Raw genomic sequence first — 25,556 nt, 5'->3', positions numbered from 1 at the left:
CATGCGCTGCAGGCGGGAAGCCCACGTGTTTCCTTTCAGAAAGGCTATATGATCAGAAAGAGTGGATATTTTTAGTTCCCTATTATACCCTTATAGATTAATAGTTATGACAATAATACCATTTTTAGAAAGTAAATAAATGTCTCAAACAGGTGGGGAGACAAGGTTGAACTCCTCATTAAACCTACCCGATTTTTCAGATGAAAAAAGTTCGAAAAATGTCAATACCCGAGAGGACGAGACATGTCCATGTCAAACCTAACTATTGTCATCTTTAATAGAGAGTGCAATATCCACTTTGGACCAAACTGGACCGACTCAGATTTTACAAATTGTACCCATCTATTTCTTATAATTGGATTAGTACCCATCTAGTTCTTATAACTGGACCCACCTACATGATAAGTGGATCCTACTAATAGAAAGACCCAGTCTTTTCAAGAAAAGTGGAGGGCCTCACGTAAGTGAAGCCCTTGAAGTAGCAGTCACCTGCACTTGGGCTGGCCACGGGTGAATCGACCAGAGGCATGTTCGTCCACTTCTCCTCAAAGTTGGCGATGCAATGCTTCCCTGCAACATTGGGTCGGAAGCTGGGCTGGATTTGCCTGGCCTCGAGCTTCTTCCAGTTGATCGATTTGAACCACTTGTGCCGCTTTATCTCCTCACTACCTTCTGCTCCACTGGCAAGACGCTTGTTTTCCTCTTTTTGCAGCAGCTGAGAGGAGAAAAGGAACGGTTTTAGACTACCTGTGATCGTGATTGATAATGACACTGACCAATCGGAGCAAAGGAATAGAAAGAGATCATATGACAAATTACCCCTTTCAGTAGAGTACATGCTTCACCAGTCAGATAAGAAGGTAGCTTAATCTTATCCTTGATTATTTTCTGTTGAATCTTCTCCCGGTTACCACTCACAAAAGGTGGCTGCAGGCCAATTAGAGCAGTAGTTATTATTGCTATTTCTTGGATAAGATAAGAACAAAAGAAAGATACCAAAAACATTGTTTTCTGCCCCTTTATTCATGACAGAAAACATTGATCCAACCATGAGAAGTTGCAAACCTCTTAGGTTCCTCTAATCTAAGCAAAAAACCCAAGCATTTGATGATGATATTAATATTGGCTTATATTTTATAACAAAAAACTAACCTTCCCGGTAAGCATTTCAAACAATAATATTCCCACACTCCACCAGTCAGCAGCCTTGTCATGGCCCTTTCCAAGAACAATTTCAGGTGCCATATATTCTATTGTTCCACACATGGAGTTTGATCTTGTGTTTTCGTCGAATTGCTTTGCTAGGCCAAAATCAGTCAACATGACCTAAATAAATTAGAATAAAATAAGTTAAAATGGCATAAAAGTAATTGAAGAATAGTGATGAATATCAGAGAGTGAGAGAATGGAAGCTTACATGACCATCAGCATCCAAAAGGATATTCTCAGGTTTGAGATCCCTATGCATTATACCGTTTGCATGCAAGTGTGAAACAGCAGAAACAATCTCTGCTGTATATATGCGTGCCAGATCCTCTCTGAAACGAAAGGCATCAAACTTTGAGGTTGACAGGATAAACCGATAATCAAAACCATCTTAATAACAGAAAAAATAAATAAACTATTACCTGAACAGCCCCTGATGGTAAAGCTGAAAGAACAGATGTCCCCCATTCACAAAATCGAATACAAGATACAACCTGTACTTTGTCTGCATTGTATAACACAAGGCCCACAATTATGCCGCAGAATGTTTGCATTTTCTTGCACAGTTAAATTGCTGAATATTACAGCACAAGCCATTGAAGTGTAGGCTTCCAAGGAAATGATTATCACAAGGCAACGCTGCTTACCTGGAAAGAATATCTGAGTTGCACAATAAAAGGATGTTCAATTTTTGTTAAGATATCCCTCTCAGCTTTCATGTACTCTGCGTGGTTCTTTTCCATGATTTTGTCCTTTCGCATGACCTTCATTGCATATATTTCTGAAGTGCCTTTCTTCTTCACTTGAAAAACTTTCCCAAATGCACCTTGCCCTACCAGCTTCATAACTTCAAAATCCTCAAGCCCAATGCCTTGTAGCTTTGATGGTTGAGTGTCTTCGTCACCTGAAATGTCCTCTGCATCATCTGCCTTAGATAGCTCATCAATCTCACCAGCACTATCTTCAGTCAAAGACTCAACAAGCTCAAGAGAAGTCTCTGTCTCATGTATAGCGAGCTTGCTCAGCTGCAAGGACTGACTAACACAAGAGGATGGACCCATGAGTGAATGGGAACGGGTGTAGATGACTACCGGATCCTCAAAAACCATTTCAGTTGAATCAAATTCGGATGGAGAATTCACCACATTGACCTCCACTGGGGCCTGAACAGCAACAGGGCCAAAGACATCAGAGAAGTCGAGCTCCACATAATCTGATGGCACCACATCAGGGAGCTCTACACGAAGAAACAACTTCTTCCGGAAGGTCTTGCATGCAGCGGGACCAGACAAACCGGAAATTTGAGATGAAACCATGTCTGAACAAAGAATTGATGACAGCAGACCTTAGGAACACCTGAAGACAATTACTGATAAGGGTAGCTCTCTCCAATAGTACTCAAGAAGTAAACAGAGAAAGAAGGGCTTCTAACAATGGCCTTCCGCAAATAGAAGTTGATGTATACAATTGGCGCACCAAGGAATCCTGGAAGTAGGTAAACCAAGATCCAAAAGAAGAAGGTGTTCTTGTTTCCTAATTTACAGGAAACAGTTGATGCCACAGCACTTCTTGAACTCATGAAGAATAAAGTTGTCAAAGCTGTAAGAAGAGTCCATAAAATATAGTTAAAATCACAAAGGAGGGAACATGATGTTAAACCAAGAACTTTAATGTGCATAAAATGGATACCAGTTTTGCATTACAAAATAGACACGATCAGTACCAACAAGTTCAGAAATGATAAAAATAATTGTCTATACAACCCATAACTAATTATAGTCTTTAGTTAAAGCTTGTCTTCTGAATGTTGATCATACACACACACACACACTTTCTCCACGGAAAAGAAAAAAGGTCATGCTAAGATCCAAACAAATAAAGGATTTATGCTAGTCAAATGTTCAACATAACTATTTTCTGTTTCACATTACCAGATGCAAAATGTAATAGAGGTTCCCATGCGTTTTGAGGACTGTGTATCATGTTCTTAAATTGAGGCTGGTGCAAAAGGTTTGAGAGAAAGGAAACTCTTGGATACTTTACAAAACAAAAATAAAATCAGATATACTATCACCTGTTAGGAACAATATTGTCCGAGCAATTTCAGAAGGTAGTTGGATTGAAACAACTTGGGAAACCTCGTTAATAAACTTAAAGGAAAATTTTAGTAGGCATAAAAGTACTCAACAGATGAAAGTAACCTCAATGCTTGGAGGGAACACAAAAACCCACTATGTACTCATGTTCCTTTGAAGATAAGTCAAGAGATAACGGATATATATGTATTTTTTTTTTAAATATGTGGATATACATATAAAAGAAAAAGACTGAATACGTATAAAAGAAAAAGACTGAAAGGGTAACCTATGCCGATACAATCAATAGCAAGTGTTTTAACAACCAAAAGGCATCAAAGAATAAGGAAGTAAAAGCAATCTATTTGTTTATCTAGGAATAATCAGGGACCGGAGCTTCACAGTAAACAATGACGAATGTATTCTAAGACTTTAGAATGAGTTAAAGAGTAAATAGCTATTGTCATCGATGAAAAATTAACAGCCTTTTCAAACTACACATGTTCACCAAACTATTAAAAAGAAGAGTAGAAAGGAAACTGCGCTAGTGGAAAATATAAAGATGCCCGTATTTAAAGCCATTCAAACTCCCCAAATAATATACAGAGAAATGTGAATATGGTACGCATAAACGAAAGATGCAGAGAATTTCAACTTTCTAACATCGGTAGACTTCTGTTACGAGCAAGTAAACTAGAAACAACGACTGAAACATGTCAAACATCAGGTAACGAATATTCACCTGACCAGAAAATCAAATAAAGTTCAAGAGACAAAAAATCAGGACATTACATACAGATTTTGAAGGAAATTGAGTCTTCGCAGATTCGCAATTCAATCACAAGCCAAAAATAAGACGCGGACGACAACCAAAATGAAAGAAACAAAAAACTTTAAAAACGTAGAAAATTATTTTAAAACGAAAAGAACAAAAAATCTAACCAAGCGGCAGAGAAGTCCCCGCACCGAACAACTTCCCACAAAAAACAACAATTGGCTGGAATCCCCAACCAAACCAGAGTACCAAAAGCCTTACTCTCAAAATTAAACAATCTAAATCACGTAATATAAAAAAAACCACCAGTACAAAAACAACAACAATAACTCAGAACATCAGTCTTTCCACCTTTCATTTAGATAATAATCCAGTACCAAAGATTGAACCAAATAAAAAAAAGAAGAAGAAAAAGATTAGAACACGAAACAAATAACGAGACACCTCTCACACATCGACAACAGCAATTCGAATCCAGAATCCTAAACGCCTCTCACCTTCAGAACACTGCCGTGAGCTACGCTGGCGATCGGAGCTTTTCTCCACGATCGCAACCTCTTCCCCCCTAATTTATATACTCAGATCAATCTAGCCAATCGATGCGTGGCCTCAGAAAACTAGAACGACACGTGTCGACGTCTTAATGGCCTGTAAAATAACATAAGGGTTCCTTCCACGAATATACCTTTTTTTGAGTCGAAAGTTGGCGCCAGCCCGACGCGAGCCCGCCAACGTTGAGTGACCAAATTACCCTTGGTTTCTTTCATAAAATTACAAGATTAATCTTCTTCAGGTTTTAACGGAAAACGACTGGTAAAAAAAACAAAATTTAAATAGAATGGTATTATAAATAGAATATTTTTTTTTTAAATAGAATGGTATTATAAAGTATAATAAAAAAATAAAAAATGGACATATTTTGAATATAATTATATTAAGATATGATATATTGATGATTATATTTAGAAAATATGGCATAAAAAAGGTTATATTTAGAAATTATTTTATTTAAAAATATAACTTATGTTTTATAAATATATTAAAATAATATAAAAGAAACAAAAGAATATCCAGTTTCGGCAAGTGGAAGCTGTTAGCTAACACTAAAAGAAATGAAGGCCTGTCCGAGAAGCCGCCGGTTTCACCGTAAAGAGTCCTAAGCCTTAAAAAGTGTCCCATGTGTCGATAATCAAGTTCGTCGCAGCGAAGTTCCATGGATAGACCCTTTGTGGTGGCAGCGACGCGTGGCCGAAAGCCAGCCTCCGCTGACACTCTCATGAATGGATCTCTCACAAAACCACACCCAGATAAAACAACGAAGCCCCGCGAGGAACGCAGGCGATGGCGTCGCTACTCGCTTCATCCACTGCGTCCCTTCAGCAAAACCTTTCTTGTCCATGGTTTGCCTCTCGGAAACCTAGCGCTCCACTCGTCTTCTCCCCGCCTATCAGCCATTCGAGCAAATGCCCAGGAAGGTGTAATGCTATTTTCGATGAGTTATCGCCTGGTTCTGTTGGTGACGCTCTCAATTTGGATGAACTGGTGTCTCTGTACCCGGTTCTGCGTTCTGGGTTATCGCAGTTTCAGCAGGTTACGTCCGATTTTCCTGGGGTAGAACGATGGGAGACTCTGGCTTTTGTTGGGCTGAGCTGGATTTACTTGACTGCAAGGCCTGGGGTGCTAATGGGTGCTATAGATGCTTATCTCCTTGCGCCGCTGCAGCAGGGTCTGGACAACTTGGCGGGCCGCCGTAGCTTGAAGATGACTGACTTTGTGCTAGGGAATAGGCTGGGGGAGGGGTCATTCGGTGTTGTCTATGCGGGAGCCGTTGTTCCGAAAAATATGAATGCCGATGAAAGAGTTGGAAGAGCCGGGAGACGGCTGGATATTGATGAGAGGTTCAAGGAGAAGGTCATTTTAAAGAAGGTGAACATACTACTGAATTAGATGGTTGTTGTATTCGTATACGAGACATAAATTTAAGAACTTCAAACTTTATGTGCAACTTTATCATATAACATTGTTGCTGCTTCTGCCATCTTTATCCCTCTTCCTTTCTCTTCATATCAGATAATTCAGAGAGGTAAATAATCTGGGAGATTAGTAAAATGTTGCTAGATTGAGATTGGTTAACAAGAAAAGAGGATAACGTTACCACATTTTTATTTTTTTCTTTCCTTTGGCCTCTTGCTCATGATATCTGAACAATTGATTGCTCTAAATGTGATTTTTTTGTGCTACTGAGCAGGTGAAGGTTGGAATTGATGGGGCTGAAGAATGTGGTGAATTTGAGGAGTGGTTTAACTACAGGCTCTCAAGAGCTGCTCCTGAAACATGTGCTGAGTTTCTTGGGAGCTTTGTTGCAGACAAAACACTTTCACAGTTTACCAAGGGTGGAAAGTGGTTGGTATGGAAATTTGAGGTAAGCGATCAAGGGTGATTTGTTACTATTAACGATGAAGATATACCTGTTTCTCACCTGACATTGATGCACTTCAGCTGTAGTGTTGGCGTTTAATAAGTTTTACATTCACTTGAGTTAGAGGCAAACATATAATTGTGAGCTGAACTAGACCAACTCCAAACCCAGAAAATTTAGGTGGACTTCAGAGGACCCACAGTAGAAAACAAGTTGGACAGTTCAGCTTAAGTTTGGCACGTATAATACCAAGAGGATATATTATAGCTATCCAGAACACTGTTGAGTATAATGGCAGGCAGGGTTGGTGTATGATATCCAAAGAGTAGGCTACTCAAGAACCAATGTTGTTGAATCTCAGTGATGTCTGCATGAATGAAATGAGTAACTCCCGTTATGTACAACGGTTGTTGTGGCTGTAGTAGTGAATAAATGGCACGAAATATCCTTGCCACCGTTGTTCTACTTTTGGTCTTATGCCTAAGTTCAAGCCGATGAGATCACCTCCCTAATTATGTACTGTACTTACATATATTATATACATACCGTGTAGTAAATCAGATCTATCCTAAGAAGAAAGTAAATCAAATCATATAACTAGCGCGTATGATATCTAGATGTGCATTTAATCTCTTCTTCTTCAAATTACATTGCGTGACATATATCATACTGCCTACTGATACGATCATTATTTTTCCAGGGAGATCAAAACCTGGCTGATTACATGAAGGACCGTGACTTCCCTTTGAATTTAGAGTCTGTCATGTTTGGGCGAGTTCTGAAAGGAGTAGACTCTCTTGAACGAAATGCATTAATCATCAAACAGATAATGCGGCAGATCATCACTTCTTTAAAGAAGATCCACGACACAGGTATTGTTCACAGAGATGTGAAACCTGCCAATTTGGTGGTGACTAGGAAGGGTCAAATCAAACTCATTGACTTTGGAGCAGCAACTGACCTTCGAATTGGCAAAAATTACACACCAAATCGCACTTTGCTAGATCCAGATTACTGTCCTCCAGAGTTATATGTTCTCCCAGAAGAGACACCATCACCCCCCCCAGCACCAATTGCAGCTCTTCTTTCTCCAATTCTTTGGCAGGTAGTTACTTGTATTTCTGTTATTTCTTTGTTCCAGCAACAATCTACCTCTGATGAAATTTGAAATTCATCCATTAATGAAATACTTTTGTTCCCAAATTGAAATATAAAATATATTTAAGAAATTTCTGTAATTTCTCTGATAATGATTCCATATAGTCCTCTGGGGATGCGGACTCTTGAACTTGGAGGACTTGATTTAATGGATCTGTCTTCTGGTTCTTTCCATGCCAAAAATTGCAGTGTCAGAGTCATCCAAGGTTTGATGTTATCTTGACCATTGGACACATTGATCCTGATTGCCTATCTGAAATTGTGTCCCGTCTTGTGTTTTAAGGACCGGTATTTGGCATAAATGAACAGTAGAAGCCATTTCTTTTAAAGAATAGTCCTACATGAATCAATAGGTAGAAAGATATTCGTCTTATTAGTTGGAAAAAAAAAACTTCCTAGCTAAATTTCACATAGTATTAGAGTAGTTGCTTGTATGTGGACCTCCATCCAAACTGTCTATGAATAGGAGTTATAAAGAGGGCCTACTCGTATAGAAGAGTCTTAAAAAATCGTCTTGCATGTATCAATGGCTAGAAAGATTTGACTTTATTGGTTGGGAAAGAGAGTTCCTAAATTGGAGAGTAATTTTGGGATGGGTCTTGGACCCAATTTTCACACTTTCTGCTGATACGTTTTCTATGGGTTTTGTCCTTTGCCAGTAAAAAATAGAACTAAATAAGTATCAAAATGAAAAAAGGAACTGAATCACTTTTCATAAAAAAGGAACTGAATGCTGGTCAGTGCTGATGTTGTCTAATTAAATACTGCTTTCAGCTAAATTGCCCAGATCTGTTTGATATGTACTCTGTTGGAATCACTTTCCTGCAAATGGCGGTTCCAAGATTAAGGTCTATGGCAGGCTTGAAGAACTTCAACTCGGAACTAAAGGCAGTCGGATATGACTTGAACAAATGGAGAGAGAACACTCGAGCAAGGCCAGATTTAAGACTGTTGGATCTCGACTCTGGCAGAGGTTGGGATTTGGCTACAAAACTTATTTCAGAAAGGCAATATCGCCGGCGAGGTCGTTTATCTGCTGCTGCAGCTCTACGGCATCCTTATTTTTTATTGGGTGCTGACCAGGCTGCTGCTGTTCTTTCAAAATTGAGTTTCTCAAAACAGTAACTTTCATGTGGGTTCTGTGTCTTTATATTCATGCTTTTGTTGGAAAGTAAAGATTTATTCTTTCTCGCATTCTTTGCCTATAATGTGGTATACCAATTCCTTACATGGGCAAGCCTATTCGTGACAGTTTAATTAACTTAGTAGTAGTTTTCTATTGTAAACCTTTCATAGAAATTCTGTTTCTATTTAGTATAAGGTAGAGACACTTGTTGGCTTTTCTTTAAAAACAGAAAAATAAAAGAGAAACTTTGGTATCAATACTAAAAAGATAATTGAGTCCTTTGAAATTGCATGTTGGCCTCCAGGAAGTGAGTGGAATATTTCATCTAATACCGTCTTACCTGCGTGTTAGGTCCTTTTTCAATTGATAGGTGAGGATGCTGAACTCTGCCTGGCTTATGATAAGTATGCACATTGATCATCCTGGCACCCCTAGTTCTGTAAGATTGTGTTAAAATTTCAGGCCAAGTAGTGTGGCTTCCCCTGAACCCAAGATGATTTTGAATTATCTCTAGTCCCACTTCTGATAACAGAAATCCAAAGGGCTTTTTCATTCTACTGTCACAGCCCTCACCTCCAATGCCAATGCCAACTTTCATATGTTTGTGGTAAATTTTCTAAGATATTGTAAAATGCATTCTTTTCTTATTCTGGTTTGTACTGTCTTTATATTGTTTTAGAATAACTTTATGAATTATTAACAAAATGCAGTTGCATTCATTTCAAAAACAAAATGCAGTTGCATTGGTTAATTATGGGGGGGATGTTCTACAGGGAGATGGTCTCTTGACTGGAATGCAGATAAATGGAGTTAAATATGCAGAGAGAATATGGTTCAGTTCAGCACTTGCCTATCAGTGCACACATCTCAATCAATCCAGTAGACAACTTGTTTCTTGGTCTTGAGATGGTCTCATATTGTAACTTGTATTTTCTGCATCAATGATATGGTGATCTCTAAATTGAAGAGCTCTTCACTGCTTTCTTGCATTTTGCCTTTTGATTGTAAAATGATGAAACAGTTGATGTTAAGAAATGTGGGTCCATGGTGTAGTATGTGTGGCACTGTTTGTCAGAATGCTGCCCAAGTACCAAACTTAAAGAACCATGTATCAATGGAGCTTCCATCCTCCATATCTACCAAGATTATGTCTCTGTAAATGACAAAAAAAAATCTGTGTTTTTTTCATGAAAGATTCCTCCATCTGTTATGTAGTTGATTATCAGGTTATTGATTTTTCTGAAAGCATACCATCTCCCCCAAGAATTTTCTCTCTCAATTTCTTCAAGTTGTGAGGCAATTGTGCAGTCACGAAATACATTCTGAAATACATTACACAATACTAACAATGAAGAAACCACCTTCCTCTTTCCAAATGTTGGAACACTAACATTGGAGGAGGGCAATGAAAGAAGAATGGTGAAATGAAAAGGAGAAGGTGTAAAGAAAAGAAACAGTCATTCAAGACATTGATCAAACCATCGTTGTGGCTTTGTGGTCTCCAATGGCTTCAGTCTCCCCAGAAATTTCTTCTAAAGACCTACCTCTAGTTTCTGGCACTAAGAAAGTGAAAAGGAATCCCATAAGGTTTACAATAGCAAGCCCAATCATGACTTTCTTGATCAAGCTCTCATCTCCATGAAGAGCATAGGTTTGGACCACAAATACTGCAAAAATGGCTCCTGCCTTCCCTGCAGCTGCTGAGATCCCATGACAAGTTGAACGGAACCTTGCTGGAAAAAGCTCCGCCGGAACAATAAATGTAGTACTATTTGGTCCAAAATTTGCGAAAAAGAATGTTAGTGCGTAAAGGACTATGAATAGTGTTGTATTCCCTCCACAAAAGCCTGTAGGAGATGTCTCACATTTATAGCCTCTAAGGTTCGTATACCTGAATCCAATCAAAGCCATGAAAAGAGACATGAAGAAGAATCCACCCAGCTGAATTGGAAATCGACCTATCTTATCGATAAAAAACACGGTAAACCAGTATCCGGGAACTGTAGCAACTAAGGCAACAAGGAACATGACCTTAGATATCATGAACACCTCTTCAATGGCATTCATCTTGGTTGCGCCTGGCAATAAGCCAGTTGCAGGATATATGTCTTTCTGAGTGAGATTTTGCCAATAGAAGGCAATATCCAACAAGAACCATGTAACAGAGGTGCCTACAAGATGGAGGCCATGGTTCCGAAGAAACTCTTTGGAGAAGAAGCCATATGAGTTGCTAGAATCAACACCAGGTGTTTGGCTTGTGAGGGTGAAGTTACTATCAAGCACTTTGCCCATGTCCTCAACTGCCTTTTGATGATTACCGGCAACTAAAGCAGTAAACCTTGCTGTCTCTGGCATTTTTGATCGCCAATAGTAGGTCAACATTGCAGGAATTGCACCGAACATGAGAATTATCCTCCATACGTAGTCGCCTTGAGGTTGCGTAGAGAGCACTGGGTCTTCACCGAATTTAGGAGCTGGAAATGATATCAAGAAGATTTTTGCCACCAGCATGGAGAAGACGCCTGCAACCAATATCCCAATCCCTTGCATTGCGAAGACTGCAGCAATGAAGCCACCACGAGTCTTTCGATTTGCATATTCCGACATGATCACGGCCGATAGAGGGTAATCCCCGCCAATCCCAAAGCCCAGCCAAAACCTAAAGAAACAAAGACTGGCAACGACGCTCTCTTTACTAGTGCCAAGAGAGAACCCAGAGAGGAATGCACATCCAACCATGGCGACCAGGGTGATCCCATAGACCTTCTTCCGCCCAAGCTTATCTCCGAGCCACCCAAAGAAGAGTTGACCTGCCAAGGTCCCGCACAACGCTACACCGGTTATAGCATTGTTGACATGATCTGGAAGTGTCCCTGGCTTCTTTGTTGAAGCATCGTAATAGTATATGCGACCGATAAGTTTAGCAACAGCAGAGATGCAAAAGAGATCGTAGGCATCGGTGAAGAAACCCATTCCAGCAATGAGCACTGCCTTGAAGTGGTATAATTCTGTTTTGGCCTCGTCCAAGGCATAAAAGACTGAACGAGAGCCTTCTTTTGCAGGCTGCTCTGAAGTTGAAGCTCCCTTTGATGCCATTTCGTCCTTTCAGGAAACGCCTTGCAAACGACGAGATGAGAATGAAAGAGAAAGAGAGCGTCCATGGGCGATTTATCTTTGCCTAAGAGAGCTAGAAACGGTTTGAGAGGTGGAGGAGGGAGACAGACCTCTTGCGGTCCTCTTTACTTCTGACAATTTCTTACAGAGATCGTTAGGACAAGTAGCAAAACAATAGAATATTCTGTAGAATCAAATTGTACTTCACATTAGCTATTTTGAGGTATGAGTTTGGATCAAAAGGCCACAAGAAAATTCCTAAGTTAGAGTTTGGTCTCCCACATGAAAAATTTACTCTTTGTGAATTCTTATTTGAGTTTTTTTCAAGCATCATATTACACCAATTACTAAGAGATTTGTGTATCAAGCATGGTTTTTCGATTCGACTCGAACCGGACTCTGGCGACTCAAATGGGACTCGGTAGAAATAGGAGGTCTAAGTCTCACCCTTCAACTCAGCTTGTCTAGTTCTAAACCCAATTCAACTTGCCTGAGGTGGCTAGAGGATGGCATAATGGAGGGGCATCCTAGAGTCCTATTTTTGTGCCATAAGAGGGGGGAGGTTACCCTACTTCTTGTTTTCTCTACCCTTCAATATCAATGTAAGAAGCCCCTCCCCTTTCCATCACCACCTCCACCTCACTTTTCTCTCTCTCTATAAATTATAACAAACTACCCAAAGTCCAAACTCATTCACAAGTCATAAAAGTAATTTTTGTAAGACAAGTAAGATTATAACAAATAACAAGTTACCTTTCAAATAAGCCCTTTAAGGTCTGTTTAGAACCCTATGGAAAAGAAAAGAAAATAAAAGGAAAATTTGAACATTATTATTCCAAAAACTAGTTAGTGAAAAGGAAAATTTTATTGTTATCTCATTCATCTAACCATTTTAGTTTTTGTACTTTTATTTTCCTATTTAAACTTGAACTAAATACCTTTAATGAAACTCATTTGGATAAATTTGGAAAATATATTTTCTTAGGAGTAGAGATGGACATAAATAAACATCTTTCATAATTTCTATTAGTTTGACAATTTAATCCTTAGTTGTCTTCATATTTCTTACCTATAAGTTTTTAACTTAGATTGTGAACATTTCAACTTAGGATGGTAATGACAGTGGTTAGCCAATACAACCCAACAAATCGATTTGTTAGGTACGGAAAGCTACCGCCTATAAGAGTGGACGAAACCACTCTGACACCCACCCCACCCATTCTTGACCGACTCTCACGGGATTCGAACGTGGGACGTGGCATGCCCAACTCTGATACTATGACAGCGGCTAGCCAATACACTTAAAAGATCGATTTGTCAGGTGCTAATGACAGTGGCTAGCCAATACAACCCAACAGATCGATTTGTTAGGTGCGGAAAGCTACCGCCTACAAGAGTGGACGAAACCACTCTGACACCCACCCCACCTATTCTTGACCGACTCTCACGGGATTTGAACGTGGGACGTGGCGTGCCCAACTCTGATACCATGACAGCGGCTAGCCAATACACTTAAAAGATCGATTTGTCAGGTGCGGAAAGTTACCGCCTACAAGAGTGGACGGAATCACTTTGACACCCATCCCGCCCATTCTCTACCGCCTCTCACGGGATTCGAACACGGGACGTAGCATGCCCAGTTCTAATACCATGACAGTGGCTAACCAATACAACCCAACAGACTGATCTGTTAGGTGTGAAAAGTTACCACCTACAAGAGTGGATGAAACCACTCTGACAGGTAAATAGGTAAAATTGAATCCAATCAAGCAACATTTTTTTCTTGTCCAATTATTGGTTTTTACCTTTCATTATTATAAAATTTTATATTAAAAATTAAAAATTGTCACACCAGCTTCCAAATAATAAGGTTAAATGTATACACCGAAATCACAAGAGGCCTATCCTCACTCTCTTCTAGCACAAAGTTTCTTGGGCATACCACATCAACATCCTTGCAAATACTAATGTCATATATGTCTCCCATGTCGAATGAGGTACGGTCGTTCGCCAATTTTGAGACTAAAAAGAGTAATTACAAAAATAAAAAACTCTATTTTTATATAATTTAATTTTTTTTTTTGGGTGGACAAAAAAATTTGTGGTGTTTTTTGCTAATTTATAAAATTAGAAAATATTCACTTAATTTTTCTTGTTTCCTTTTGCCTTTCAAAATTGTTAAATAGGGTAAGAAAAAGAAATCCCTAATGCTAGTTATTCATGGCTCCTCATGTCTGCCTAATTCTTTTATTATTTCCAATTTTTAATTTTTTTACTAATGTAGATATAAATTGCAATTAATTTTTCAGGACTCCATGAATTTAGCTCATGAAGAAAAAGGAAAAGAAACCTATTGGGAAAAAACAGGAGAAAGAAGGGTTATGGAATTGATTATTCATAACCCTCCCCTGAAGCTCTACTTATAGATTTATGAAATTACAATATCATAATAATATCCTTGAACTTAGGGTTTAGGGTTTTAACCCTGGAACTTTAGCTTAATTACACCAATGTCATCTCTATGAGAAAACTCTTTATTTACCGTCCTACCAGTAATGTATATGGGCTTATGGGTTTTCTCCTTGATTTGTGGACCTTGAGCATGTCTTCTATTTATCTTGGATCCATGGGTCTTCCTTAGTGTTATGGGCTTGAGTCTATCTTCTAATACACTTTGATATATGAGTCTTCCTTGGTCGTGTGGGCTTGGGCCCTGTCTTCCAACAAATACAAATACAAGAACCGATGAAAAAATTGGTCAATGAGAAAATAATTTTGTTAATTTTGTTTTTCTATGTGGCAAAAATCCTTTAAAGTTTATGGTTTTGTCGAATTAGACTATATCCTTGTTTAGGCCAATGTATTAAGTTAGGTTTAACAACTGTATTTCACCATTTACATAACTTTTATATTTTTGCCATTTGTTCATGGATTCTAAAATATTAAAAAAGCAATTTTCAATGAAAACTAGGTAAATTCATATTTGGTTAATTTTATTCAATTTTATTATTTATAATAATCACTCATTATCTCAAGGAATTTCTTTAGATTTTAAATTTATATTTAATTATAAAATTTTTGGCCCACATACTTTAATTTTTTTAATGTCAATTAATTAGAAGATATTTAAACTATTTATTTTATTTATTTTAATAACTTATATTATATTATATTTTTATTGATAATGTAGATTTTTTTTAGATTTTTTTTATTGCTAAAAAATTACTATCCATTATTAATTCTTATATATCTAAAATTAATTAATAATTAAATAATAAATAGAACATAGAAAACATAATTTTTAGTTAATTTTTCATTGACTTGACCATGTTTTATTACAGACCATTCGATCAAGTTTTTATTAATCCGACGGTCACCAGGCTGGGGAAGGAACCGGGAGACGTCACAGAACCATCCTCTTCTTCCTCCCAAACGACAAATCCCGCCCAAGCTATGCTACACATTGCTCTGCTCTCGTCGAACAAATAGCTCCCTCCCCGGGAGAACAACCAGTAAAGCCATCGCTTCTTCGGTCTCCATTGAACGACCGGTGGCTTTCTGTCCTACATTTCAGGTGTGACAACCCTTATCCAGAGGCTTGAGTTGAAAAGTTCCTTGCTATTCTTTTTATTTGATCTTATGATTAGAATGCTTCTATAGTAAAAGACCTAAATTTTTTCTTTCGCTCACCTAAAGAATGTTCTGGAAATCTTAAACGAGCTTCCTTCACTCTCTCCCGTTAGTGAAAAACAAATTAGATAAGAAATTTCTGTCAATTTGGCTCCTTTCGCTTTTGTTGTTTATGTGGTTTCTGGAAAAATGAATATTTGGTGGCGATGAATGTAATCCTGCCAATTAAATTCTGTTCATTTTCCTCTCGAAATATTCCTCCACTTATTAAACGAATTTTGACAACGTATGTGCGTGTAATTTACAGCTGTTATGATTTTGAGCTGTAGCTATTTTCAGTTGGTGTTTGCTTATATGAAAATATTGTTTTTTTTTTTTCATTCTGATTTTGTTATTCATGGATGTAAAGAGTTTATTTGAGAGTTTAATATGTTGTTTATTGGATATGCCTGTTATTTTGATTGCTGCAATTCTTTTTAGTCTAGTACTGATTTCAGTGGAGATGAATTCTTTTTAAGTGATGAGATCCACGATATGATGAATTCTCTATGTGTCTGTAAACAGAGAGGTGGAATTGCAACCTCACCTTCACTTTTGTACATGGAGAAGGCGAGGTGGGGTTTTTCCTCTTCCTCGGAAAGCCTCACTCTCCCCTCTCTTTGTTTTATCAAACAGAAAAAGGTGAGGAGGGCCCCAGACTCCCCCTTACTTTAAGGAGAACAACTGCCCTCCCCTTTTCTCATCTCCCTTCCATCAAGGATTGTGAGTCTAGGGGGCACAATTGTAATTATATTGTTTTTCTAACTGGTCGGATATCGATGGAGACCAAACCACTGTAATCGAGATATCCACATCAGTTTCCAACAATTCTACACAAAAATAGAGAGAATTAGGTTTGTACAGACAGTAAAAAGGACAGGAGGCAGCTTTATGCAGTAGAACCTCCCAGAGAAACTTACAGGTTTAACTGGCACAAGTTTCATGTTACCTGTTTTCTATCCTATTTGCGCCATTATCTTTCTTTTGTCTCTGGTGGATTTATGACTAAGCTGAGGCATTTAAGTTATCTCATTGGTTAAGGATAGTTGTTGAGTAGTATATCTAATCTGAAGACATGGAGAATGTGAATGATATGAAACCAGCAAAAGCAGATAAAAAGGACAGTTATATTACCCAAATTTCCTCTGTCAAATTGAATGGGAAAAATTATGTAGGCTGGTCTCAGGTGGTCAAATATTCTTAGTGTCTAAAAAAGAAGTTTAAGTATGTTACTGTTGATCCTCCCAGTCCTAAGACAGAAGAATGGGAGACTGATAATTATACTGTCATGTCATGGTTGCTAAACAGTATGGAGTCCCAAATTATGAATCAAGTAATACTTAACAAAATTGCTAAGGGAATATGCAACCACTTAGAAAGCTTAATCCTTATTACAATTATGCCTCTTAGACTCCCATCTCTAGTCAATCTCCAGAGAATAAATCCTCTGTGTTACACTATTAACAAATCCTCCTCTTAGGGCTTTGGTGATGAAGGAAGGTAAATGCACCATGTGGTTCTCCCTCCCATATGGAGGAGCTAAAGTAACCTTTTTTTGGGTTCCTAGGAGCCACCTCTACTTCAAATTTTAAAAGTTGCTGCATGTCCTTTGGTTTAGTAAATGAGCATGTGTTAGAGCAGCTATTAGTCAATGCAATATGAAGCTTTAGTGAACTCAGTGTACCACTATTTCCTTTTATGAAGTACATGAACTATCGTAAATATTACTTAATCAGTTAATGACCTAGTGTAAAGGTAAAATGTGCCTCTGAATGGAAATTGTCTGAGTAATCTTTCTCTTCCCATGCCTTTGGGTTCCTTCCTTATATTTTCTTGATCTTGGTCTATATCTCTCCTTAGGGAGTTTTTCTTAAGGAATCCTTTTTTCTCATTGTTTACAAAGAATGCTGCTGAGTGAAATCCTTTAGAAAGAGTGGTCACCCTCCTCTGTGTAAACAAAGAGGGGTAATGGGTAAACCAGCATTGTCCAGATCTGCCAATTTTTCCCCCTCATTAGGGTCTTTCAATTTCAGACTAGGTCAACGAACCAGCTCTAGTTGAACCTGGTTATTTCAACTGGTTTAGTCTGGGTCTGAAAACACTTGTGGGAATTGAAGAGAGAAAGAGGAAAAATTGCAGAGATTGTCAAAGAAGAGAGAACACTGATAAGAATTAAACATTGAAGAAGGAGATCAGCACTAAACAGATAATGCCAGAAAAGAGAGGACTCTCAAAGAAATAGTGCTTGTTTTGATGAAGCCTTATAGACAATCAGCTGTTTGTCTTTCTTTTTTCAAATCAGTTCTGGTTGTCCTTAGGAATATTACTAGAATCTCCTTTAAGTTTGTTTTTATTTCTTCTAACCTTGATTTGTGTTTTTGTTTTCTTCTCTTTGGACATAGAGAACTGAAATTGAAGATAAGTTGTGAGAAGCTTACGATCTATCATGGAGGATTCAAAGCCTCCTTCTTTGAGATGTCCTCATTGTGCAGGCCCTCTATCCAAAGAATTGGTAAAATATCAAATTTTCATTCATTTTTGAATGTTTTTGTTTCACTTATTATATATTTAAAATGAAAGTAAATATATTTTTTTCTTAAACCCAAGGTGTTTTTCTTTACATGATTTTCATGGGTTTTCTGCCCTGTCATTCTCAAGCTACATGATTTTCATTGGCGTTCTTATGTTTTTTGTTGCATGATCTTTTTAGGTCACTTTGTATTCTTCCCTCTCTTAAATGAATTTCTCATCATTCTCCCAATAAAAATAAAAATAAAAATTCACTGATGTTCCATTGCTTGCAGGAAACTAGTAGATGGACCATTGCTCCTTTTATCAGAGATAGCTTCTCCATGGTACGTGTTCTAACACTTTTTTTCTGGGGTGGGGGGGGGGGGGGGGGGGGGGGCTGCTCTACTTTTTGTAAAAAAACGAATCTTTTTAATATTGGATCGATGTGGGACTATTTTAACACCTCTCCTCATGTGTGACCTGTTTTTTGGCTCCTATAGAAAACTTTTTGGGTAAAAGCCCACATATAGACATCACTTTGATACCATATTAATTTTTGGTCTAATTCTATTCCAAAATGTGTGGCCTAAGTTAGGTGGCATCTTTCCCAAGGAATAAGCACAAGATCTTTTTAATCATGGACCTATGTAGACTATTCTAACGATGACTTAGCTTTGTGTTGGGTGGGAAAAAGTCCCACATTGAAAAGTGTTGAGAAAAAAGTTAATTGCTTATAAGATTGAGTAGTAGGCCTCCTAATGGGCTAGTGATTTTAGGATGGAGCAAAACTCAATTCAATAGTGGTACCAAAGTAGGATGTGTGTGTGGGTTGAACCTTGTTTGTGCTCTCTAGGTTATTGGTGTGTTTTGGGCTCTATTTGTATGTTGTGGACTTCATAAGGTGAAAATTTATGTGTTAAACGCTCTGTTGGGAGTTTGTGCCTAAGTTTTAGACCCGTTATGTGTAAACTTCAATGTGAGGAGAGTGTTGTGTGGGAAAAAGTCTAACATTGAAAAGTGTTAACAAGAAAAGTTAATGGGTTATAAAGTTGATAATAAGCCTCCTAAATGATTGGTCATTTTGGGATGGAACCAGGCTCAACCCAACATTAGGGGTGAGCACAGGCCAGGTTGGGGTCAAGTTTTTGAAAACTCTGACCCTGAAAAAGACCCGAAACCCAAACCCTGACCCCTACCCCGATCCCGACCCAATCCCCATCCCCATCCCCGCCCCACTCCATCCCTGTAGCCCGACCCATCCTTGCCTGTATGATTTGAGGAAACTAGTCCCTGACCTGAATCTGGTTTTTTGGGTCGGGTCAGGTCAAGTTCCCTGCAAAACAAGCCAATGCCCACCCCACCCAACATATCTATTACAAGGGGATTAACGAGCTTTTAAAAAAAAATCATAGCATGGTATCTACTATTTTCACTTTTTGATTGGCAACTGAAGTTACTTTTATTATAATTAGAAAATAATTAGAAAATTATTTAATCTCTAGCAAAAATTGATTTAAGTTGCCAATCTCTTTCTCTTTTGCCTTGGTCTGGTATTTAATAAGATACAATTTAGCTTGTTAGCATTTGGTTATAGTTGCACTTAGAAGAGTATCAAAGTTTCCCCATATTCCCTTTATAGCATTTTATTGTTTGTTTGATTTTTGTGCAAATACTTTGTTTGAAAGTTCAAGAGAAACCGTGGAGAGTACATTATTATTAATTGACTTATTTTTTAAAGAAGTTTTGTTGAAACTTAGGATTCCATGAGGTATAATCACAATAGAAGAGGATTAAGGGGTGAGAAGAAAAAGAAGAGTTGTGGAGAGAAGGTTTTAGGAGGAGAAGAGGAAGTATTAATATTACAATAATACCCTTCACCTTAGTAAGAGTGAATAAGAGACATAAATCATAAACTAATTACATCAGTGCCATATTTATGAGATGACTCTTTATTTACCATCATGCCACCACTGTGTGAGCCTATGGGCTTTCTCCTTGGTCTGTGGGCTTGAGCCCATCTTCCACACACTTGAACATGTGGGCCTTCCTTAGTCGTGTGGGTTTGCGCCCATCTTCCAACAAGTTTAAATATCAATTTACACTGATTTCAGTTCTTACTGATACTCTGTTCTTTGTTACCTATGCGGCTGCTTGTTGCATATTTTGGTTTGAGATGGTCTTTGTACTGTCATTCATATGTTTTTACTTAATCTAATTATTCTTTGTCTTTTGTATCTACTCTGTCATAGATTGGTTCTGCTGTTGGTGGGACGGCTAGTGCCTTTTATGGATTTAACCATGGTATGTTATAGTACTGTAGACATTATCTTCTTTTTTGTCTCAGCAATGAATGCACTGCTCTCCAAGCAATACTCATATGTATTCTTTCATTGATTATTATGGGATCATGCATTATTTCTTTAAGTTGATCAAGGAAAACTTTTGTGTATTGCACCTGTTATGTTGTCACATGCACAAAGTTGCACAACAATAAGAAGGAGAATACTCCACAAAGTACACGATGTACTTGGCAAGGGGAAGGCATGGAGAAGCTTTTTCAAACTAGTCTATCATTTAGCTTACACATTTCAATGGAATGTGTTTTTGTGTGGTAGCTTTGTCAAAGTCATTGCTTTCTTGTTTTGAATTTGGATGTATTGTTGTTAAATGAAGCTTCACATGTACACAACATGACCAGTAACTAGATTTTCTTCGTTATAGGACTTAGCATTTTAGCCATTTCTCATTAATCTCTATGTTGCATTGAAAAGATCTTCTAATGTTGTTTTTTGTGCTCCAGATGAATTTTTTTCCTCTCCCCCCCAAGATTTCTTTTCTCTTTTTTCTTTAGTGGTGAAAACAATGATTAACTACAACACTCAAGTACTAGATAAACCAAAAAATCATTTTTCTTCTAAACTTCAGCAACTAAAGGATCAATAATGATGTATGAAGCTTTGGTGAAAATACATTTGCTATTAAAAGTAGGATCTAGGTCCATCAAAAAATGACGACCAGAAGTTAGAAACCCTTTTTCCATCTAATAACCACAATATTTTCGTAAACAAAGCAAGTCCTACTGGCATACCATATTAAAGTTGGCTACAGTTCCATTCCAGAATGACTAACCAATATTAGGTCCTTTTTCTAACTAATGATTTTCCCATTATTCTATGTGGGATTATTCCTCTTAACATTCTCAATGCTAGGAATTTTGGAATTACATGTCAGTGTCTTGTTTTGAATCTTTGAAGCTTTTATCAGTGAATCTGCTGTCTTGCATTGGTTGGTCAGCAAATTTGAAGTAATTGTAAACTTGATTTCATTTAAACTGTTGTCTCCACCTTATGCATGATAAAGTAATTCGTTGATTTGGTTTCTGGCCTTTTTCTCTGTTACTATTTTATAGAGCTGTTGTCACATTTTATTGCCCGTTGCAGTGATGCCTATTGTCCAGAGGAGGATTAAAGGGCCCATGTGGGTACACTTTCTTGTTGGAGTAAGTGACCTAGTTTGTTTTTTTTATTCATTGTGATATAGTATTCTTATATGGAGAGAACTGTTACACCAAGGTTAAAGTACATGTTACTCACTTACGATCACTTCATGAGGAAGCTATCATGTGTCCTTGGCAGACACTGGCTCCTGCAAGTGTTCTGCTTGAAAATTTTCCTTATGAGAGCCAAAAAATGATATTCTGCAGATATGGAAGCCATTATAAGCTGTTTTTTTCCACAAAGTGCTACTTTTCAATGTCACATTCTCTACAACTTTAGAACTGCATAATTTTCTATGATATTTTTTTCCTATTTAAGCTGCACAAAAGATATTTTTGAGATAAGCCTACAATCTTGATCCTGGAAAAGTCATTTCTTACAGAGATAAAAAGTTTGCAACCTACTCTAATTTTACAGCTTAACACTGATACCGGTCTGTTCTTTAGATATGTTGCCTTATCTTCCTGGTTGAAGTATTACTTTTTGACAATTAAGATAGAAATCCGTTTTATTATTTTTGGGAATAATAATGGTCAAATTCTCATTTTCTTTTCTTTTATTTTCTTTTCTAGGGGTTCCAAACAGACCCTTAAAAATCTCTTTTAGCAAATTATGCATCCAATAGTTTATTCTATCTCATGTTCAAGAGACTCTTTTGCACTCTGCTATCTTTTACATTCCAAAAGTTTATTCTGTAGCTACTTCTGGAGTTCTGTATGTAAGTCTTACCACAACTGCCCCTATATATAAATTGGATAATGGGTGGCTATGCTTCTATTATCTGTAACTTGAGAATTTTTTTCTTTTTTAAATGTGAATGAGAATGCTGAAATAATCTTGTTGATGGCTACTCTATTTCACTCCTTGATCCCTGGGCTTTCTGACAAAACATTCGAAGGAGAGGGAAGCTTTTCACATCATTACCCCACCTTTTAACTGCCGATATGCTGATTGTTCCATATTCTTGTATTCATCTCGGCTCTCTGCTTTTTATGGTCTGTGAATGGCGTATGTGAACTTTCATTCATTGACCAAGTAGGCCCATAGATTTGAAAATATCAAATCAATGGCTATTTTAGTTTTTTGTTGAACTGTCGAAGTTTGTTTTGGGTCATCTGAGTTTTTTAGATTTTTCTTTTACACATGTTCCATTTGGAGAACTTTAAAGGCCCTTGAAAAGTTTAGGCAATTGCATTTTTAATTCCTTTTTTGATTGACCTTTGTTCAAATGTTTGATGCAGGCACCCCCTGTCATGGTCTTCTCTTCAGCTTGTGCTGGCTTGGCAGGTTGGGAGATTATTTTACCTTGAAGTTTGTTTTCATTTATTCATATTGTCAGGGTTACCGTTGTTAATTCATAATTTAGCTTATGGTACTTTCAAATTTAATCTAATCTTATATTTTTAATATAATTGTGATACCATCAGAAAGCCACAATGTTTTTTGTTTTTTTACTATCTGAAAGTTATGTCTTTTTTATTTAGTATGTAAAATGAAGTACTATTAGGTCTGTCAACTAATTAATTGCTGGGTTGGGCCATGCAAATTTGATAAGTTGAGTGGTACAAGTGTTTAGATGTAAAGGGTTTCTAATTTAGGGTGGAACTTACCCATTATCAAACAAAACTAAACGTTGTCGAAGTTTTGTAGTGAAGTATATGTATTTAAAAAATGGATGTTTTTTTCAAATTGGTAGTGGCTAACCCGACCTGAACTGATTGTGATTACAAGTCATTTTAAGTTTAGTACTAGGACCAAAGTAACCTTTTTCACTTAGTTTGGTTGTCTGCAGGTGGTGCAGTGCCTGCTCTGGCACAGCTGGTTTCTTCCTCATACCATGCAGCTGTATCATCTTCCTCATTGTCTCGAGTTTCCGAGGATGAGAAGATGCACAAAACGAGAACTTCTTCTCCTCTGTAGTGTTGTTTCTGAATGCTTTCTGTTTCATCAATGCCACAGACCCCCATATCAGTCTCTACTTCAAATACAGTAAGAAGTTGGTCCCATAATATCAAATGCGAGATTGCTGTCATATAATTCCAACATGACCATTTTTTTCTTGATTATGTTTTTCTTTATATCAATGGAATCCTGAGGGGAGTGGGAAAGGGAATAATTACTTATTATGGCGTAGGGACCTTATCATGGTTGTACAGTTGGAATCATTTAAAATCACAAGTACTTTGAGAGAATAGTTGCAACAAGTGGTGATGAAAGAAGAAAGAGTATGGACCTAAAGTTCATTTTTGTTTGGTATGCTTAATTTTTAAACCAACCATTAAAATTTTGATTTATACTCTTGGGAGTCTTTGAAAGTTCTTTCATTCATGATTATTCACTTGTTATGGTTCAGTTATTGTAAGACTAAAGCTGTTGCTGGGTGCTTCAATATATTTTGTGAGATACATAACAGTTGCATCTTTTATTGATATTATGCTGTCAAGCGAGTGGAACAGAGGCTTTCAGCAGTTGTTGCTCCTTGTTAAGCAAAACAGAGCTTTAAACATACCAGATTTGAAAAATCCATTGCCCCTCTCTTAGGCGTGTTGGTGATGCAAATAGATTGTAACTTGGCAGCTCTTCTCAAGTGTACTTTTAACTAGGAATGTCACGGCATACTTGGGTTTGCCGACAAAGAGGCTGTTTGGAACCTTAGAAAAGAAAAAATGAGAATTTGGTCATAATTATTTTTAAAAATAGTTATTCTAAAAAAGATAATAGTCAAATTTTCTTTTTAAATAACTATTTTTGGAATAATAATATTCAAATTCTTATTTTTTTCTTTTCTTTTCTATGGGATTCCAAAGAAATCAAAATAGTATCCAAATGAGTCTACAACTGATTGATTGATGGGAAAATTTTTGACAAACAACCCACCAATCTTCAAAAGTTTTCCAAACAAATATTATGCTAATTATGCATTTTGGATCAGTATTAGAGATAGATCCTATCAAGTTCTTGTCTCCCTGGCCTTATTGGTATAAGATTGGGTACTAGAAATAGATTCATGATTTGAATGAATATGATAAAGACAATAATTCAGAACTTGGTTTTTGTTTTACACTTAATTTGTCTTAAAAAAGGATACGGGGAGAAGATGGAGCTCTTGTTAGTAGAATTAGTAGAATACGATTGAAACGCGTAAAATGCATTGTATAAGTATAACTACATGTAACTATCTAGTTATCTATCTATACCGTCTTTTCGGGTGCAATATGATATATATTCAATAAAAAATATTCAACGCAAAATTCAAGTACAAGGTTTTGTAGAAATGTGTATCCTAGGAGATTCTACCTCACTTCATTAAAATTACAAAATAATCAACTTGACACACCCAATTTTCATCACGTAATGATTTGGCCAACAATTTGGGTAACTCTATTCTTAGTTAATTTGACATAACACTAAGATCCAATATTGTCTCTTAGAAGTAATCCAATTCATGACACAAAGACAAGGGCAGATGTCCTTGTCCTTTTCCATGGTAATATTTCTAGGATTACTCGTTAAACAATGTTTGATTCTTCCTAAGCTTCCTCTACTATGAAGACTCACAAATATTCCTAGCATATGCTTCTAATTTCCATCAGATTGTGAAGGCATATGGCTTTATCTTGTTTTGTATTCATGTTCTTCAACCGGTACATATATGGGATGGGGGTTCAAGAGTTCTCTTTAAATAAGATTGTTAAAATTGCACCAAGTAAAGGGGGTATGATGGAAGAGAGCATTAGATCTCTTGGGGCACTTTTGATGATTTGCCTTCTATTTTGTTGCATAGATGCTGCTAAAGGTCCTTGTTTTGATTTGGTTCTTCGATGTTAAGCTTCATTATGTTCCTATTATAGTTTGTTTATTGGGTACCCAAAATCCGATATGAGTTTAATCGATTAATAATCGACGCATAGGAAAAGTATACAAAGAGAGAGAGAGAGAGAGAGTTCACTAAGATTGAATTAGATGTCTTTATTTCCTTTTTGTTTATATGCATCATTTATGTTTC

General features: G+C 37.2%; 4 protein-coding genes across 6 annotated transcripts; 2 read left to right on the top strand and 2 right to left on the bottom strand.

Moving 5' to 3' along the window:
• Positions 1 to 80: 80 nt before the first annotated feature.
• Positions 81 to 4,603, bottom strand: LOC137966017 (serine/threonine-protein kinase AtPK2/AtPK19-like). The gene is made up of 7 exons (XM_068812456.1): positions 4,554 to 4,603; positions 1,854 to 2,805; positions 1,629 to 1,711; positions 1,418 to 1,538; positions 1,153 to 1,326; positions 820 to 927; positions 81 to 715 (listed from the first exon to the last, which is right to left on the bottom strand). Exons 2-7 carry the CDS (start codon positions 2,520 to 2,522, stop codon positions 416 to 418), a joined length of 1,455 nt encoding a protein of 484 aa, XP_068668557.1. The 5' UTR covers positions 2,523 to 2,805; positions 4,554 to 4,603; the 3' UTR covers positions 81 to 415.
• Positions 4,604 to 5,277: 674 nt separating this feature from the next.
• Positions 5,278 to 9,978, top strand: LOC137965995 (serine/threonine-protein kinase STN8, chloroplastic). 3 transcript variants are annotated; one of them, XM_068812436.1, is made up of 5 exons: positions 5,278 to 5,982; positions 6,305 to 6,478; positions 7,176 to 7,580; positions 8,408 to 8,657; positions 9,533 to 9,652. In XM_068812436.1, exons 1-5 carry the CDS (start codon positions 5,398 to 5,400, stop codon positions 9,571 to 9,573), a joined length of 1,455 nt encoding a protein of 484 aa, XP_068668537.1. In that variant the 5' UTR covers positions 5,278 to 5,397; the 3' UTR covers positions 9,574 to 9,652. The 3 variants fall into 3 exon arrangements, with proteins under 3 accessions (XP_068668537.1, XP_068668529.1, XP_068668545.1); XM_068812428.1 differs by having other exon boundaries at positions 8,408 to 8,765; positions 9,533 to 9,621; XM_068812444.1 differs by lacking the exon at positions 8,408 to 8,657 and having other exon boundaries at positions 9,533 to 9,978.
• Positions 9,979 to 10,232: 254 nt separating this feature from the next.
• On the bottom strand, positions 10,233 to 11,732 carry LOC137938895 (low affinity inorganic phosphate transporter 8-like). The gene has a single exon (XM_068783994.1). The coding sequence runs from the start codon at positions 11,730 to 11,732 to the stop codon at positions 10,233 to 10,235; it is 1,500 nt and encodes a 499-aa protein (XP_068640095.1).
• A 3,595-nt stretch (positions 11,733 to 15,327) lies between these two features.
• LOC137942686 (uncharacterized) lies at positions 15,328 to 23,692 on the top strand. The gene is made up of 7 exons (XM_068788419.1): positions 15,328 to 15,447; positions 17,945 to 18,054; positions 18,347 to 18,397; positions 20,303 to 20,354; positions 21,494 to 21,552; positions 22,792 to 22,837; positions 23,343 to 23,692. The coding sequence occupies exons 2-7, from the start codon at positions 17,989 to 17,991 to the stop codon at positions 23,468 to 23,470; spliced, it is 402 nt and encodes a 133-aa protein (XP_068644520.1). The 5' UTR covers positions 15,328 to 15,447; positions 17,945 to 17,988; the 3' UTR covers positions 23,471 to 23,692.
• The last annotated feature ends 1,864 nt before the right edge of the window (positions 23,693 to 25,556 follow it).

Source organism: Aristolochia californica, unplaced genomic scaffold (assembly GCF_029961685.1).
Source record: "Aristolochia californica isolate CCGP_79_NKW_82.1479 unplaced genomic scaffold, dmAriCali1.0.hap1 SCAF_10, whole genome shotgun sequence".
In the NCBI taxonomy this organism is placed as follows: domain Eukaryota; kingdom Viridiplantae; phylum Streptophyta; class Magnoliopsida; order Piperales; family Aristolochiaceae; genus Aristolochia; species Aristolochia californica.
Note: the sequence above shows the minus strand (reverse complement) of the source record. Positions and strands in the feature narration are given on the sequence as shown.

Bases quoted from the DNA above. Each gene is read 5' to 3' on its own strand.
- LOC137938895 (XM_068783994.1), bottom strand. From the start codon at position 11,732: ATGGGTTTCTTCACCGATGCCTACGATCTCTTTTGCATCTCTGCTGTT.
- LOC137966017 (XM_068812456.1), bottom strand. From the start codon at position 2,522: ATGGTTTCATCTCAAATTTCCGGTTTGTCTGGTCCCGCTGCATGCAAG. The intron at 1,539-1,628 runs GTAATAGTTTAT...CTTTCGTTTCAG, and splicing joins TACCATCAGGGGCTGTTCAG to AGAGGATCTGGCACGCATAT. The intron at 928-1,152 runs GTTAGTTTTTTG...ATTGGCCTGCAG, and splicing joins TTGAAATGCTTACCGGGAAG to CCACCTTTTGTGAGTGGTAA.
- LOC137965995 (XM_068812428.1), top strand. From the start codon at position 5,398: ATGGCGTCGCTACTCGCTTCATCCACTGCGTCCCTTCAGCAAAACCTT. The intron at 5,983-6,304 runs GTGAACATACTA...GCTACTGAGCAG, and splicing joins AGAAGGTCATTTTAAAGAAG to GTGAAGGTTGGAATTGATGG. The intron at 6,479-7,175 runs GTAAGCGATCAA...TTATTTTTCCAG, and splicing joins GGTTGGTATGGAAATTTGAG to GGAGATCAAAACCTGGCTGA.
- LOC137942686 (XM_068788419.1), top strand. From the start codon at position 17,989: ATGGAGGATTCAAAGCCTCCTTCTTTGAGATGTCCTCATTGTGCAGGC. The intron at 18,398-20,302 runs GTACGTGTTCTA...ACTCTGTCATAG, and splicing joins TCAGAGATAGCTTCTCCATG to ATTGGTTCTGCTGTTGGTGG. The intron at 21,553-22,791 runs GTAAGTGACCTA...TGTTTGATGCAG, and splicing joins GGGTACACTTTCTTGTTGGA to GCACCCCCTGTCATGGTCTT.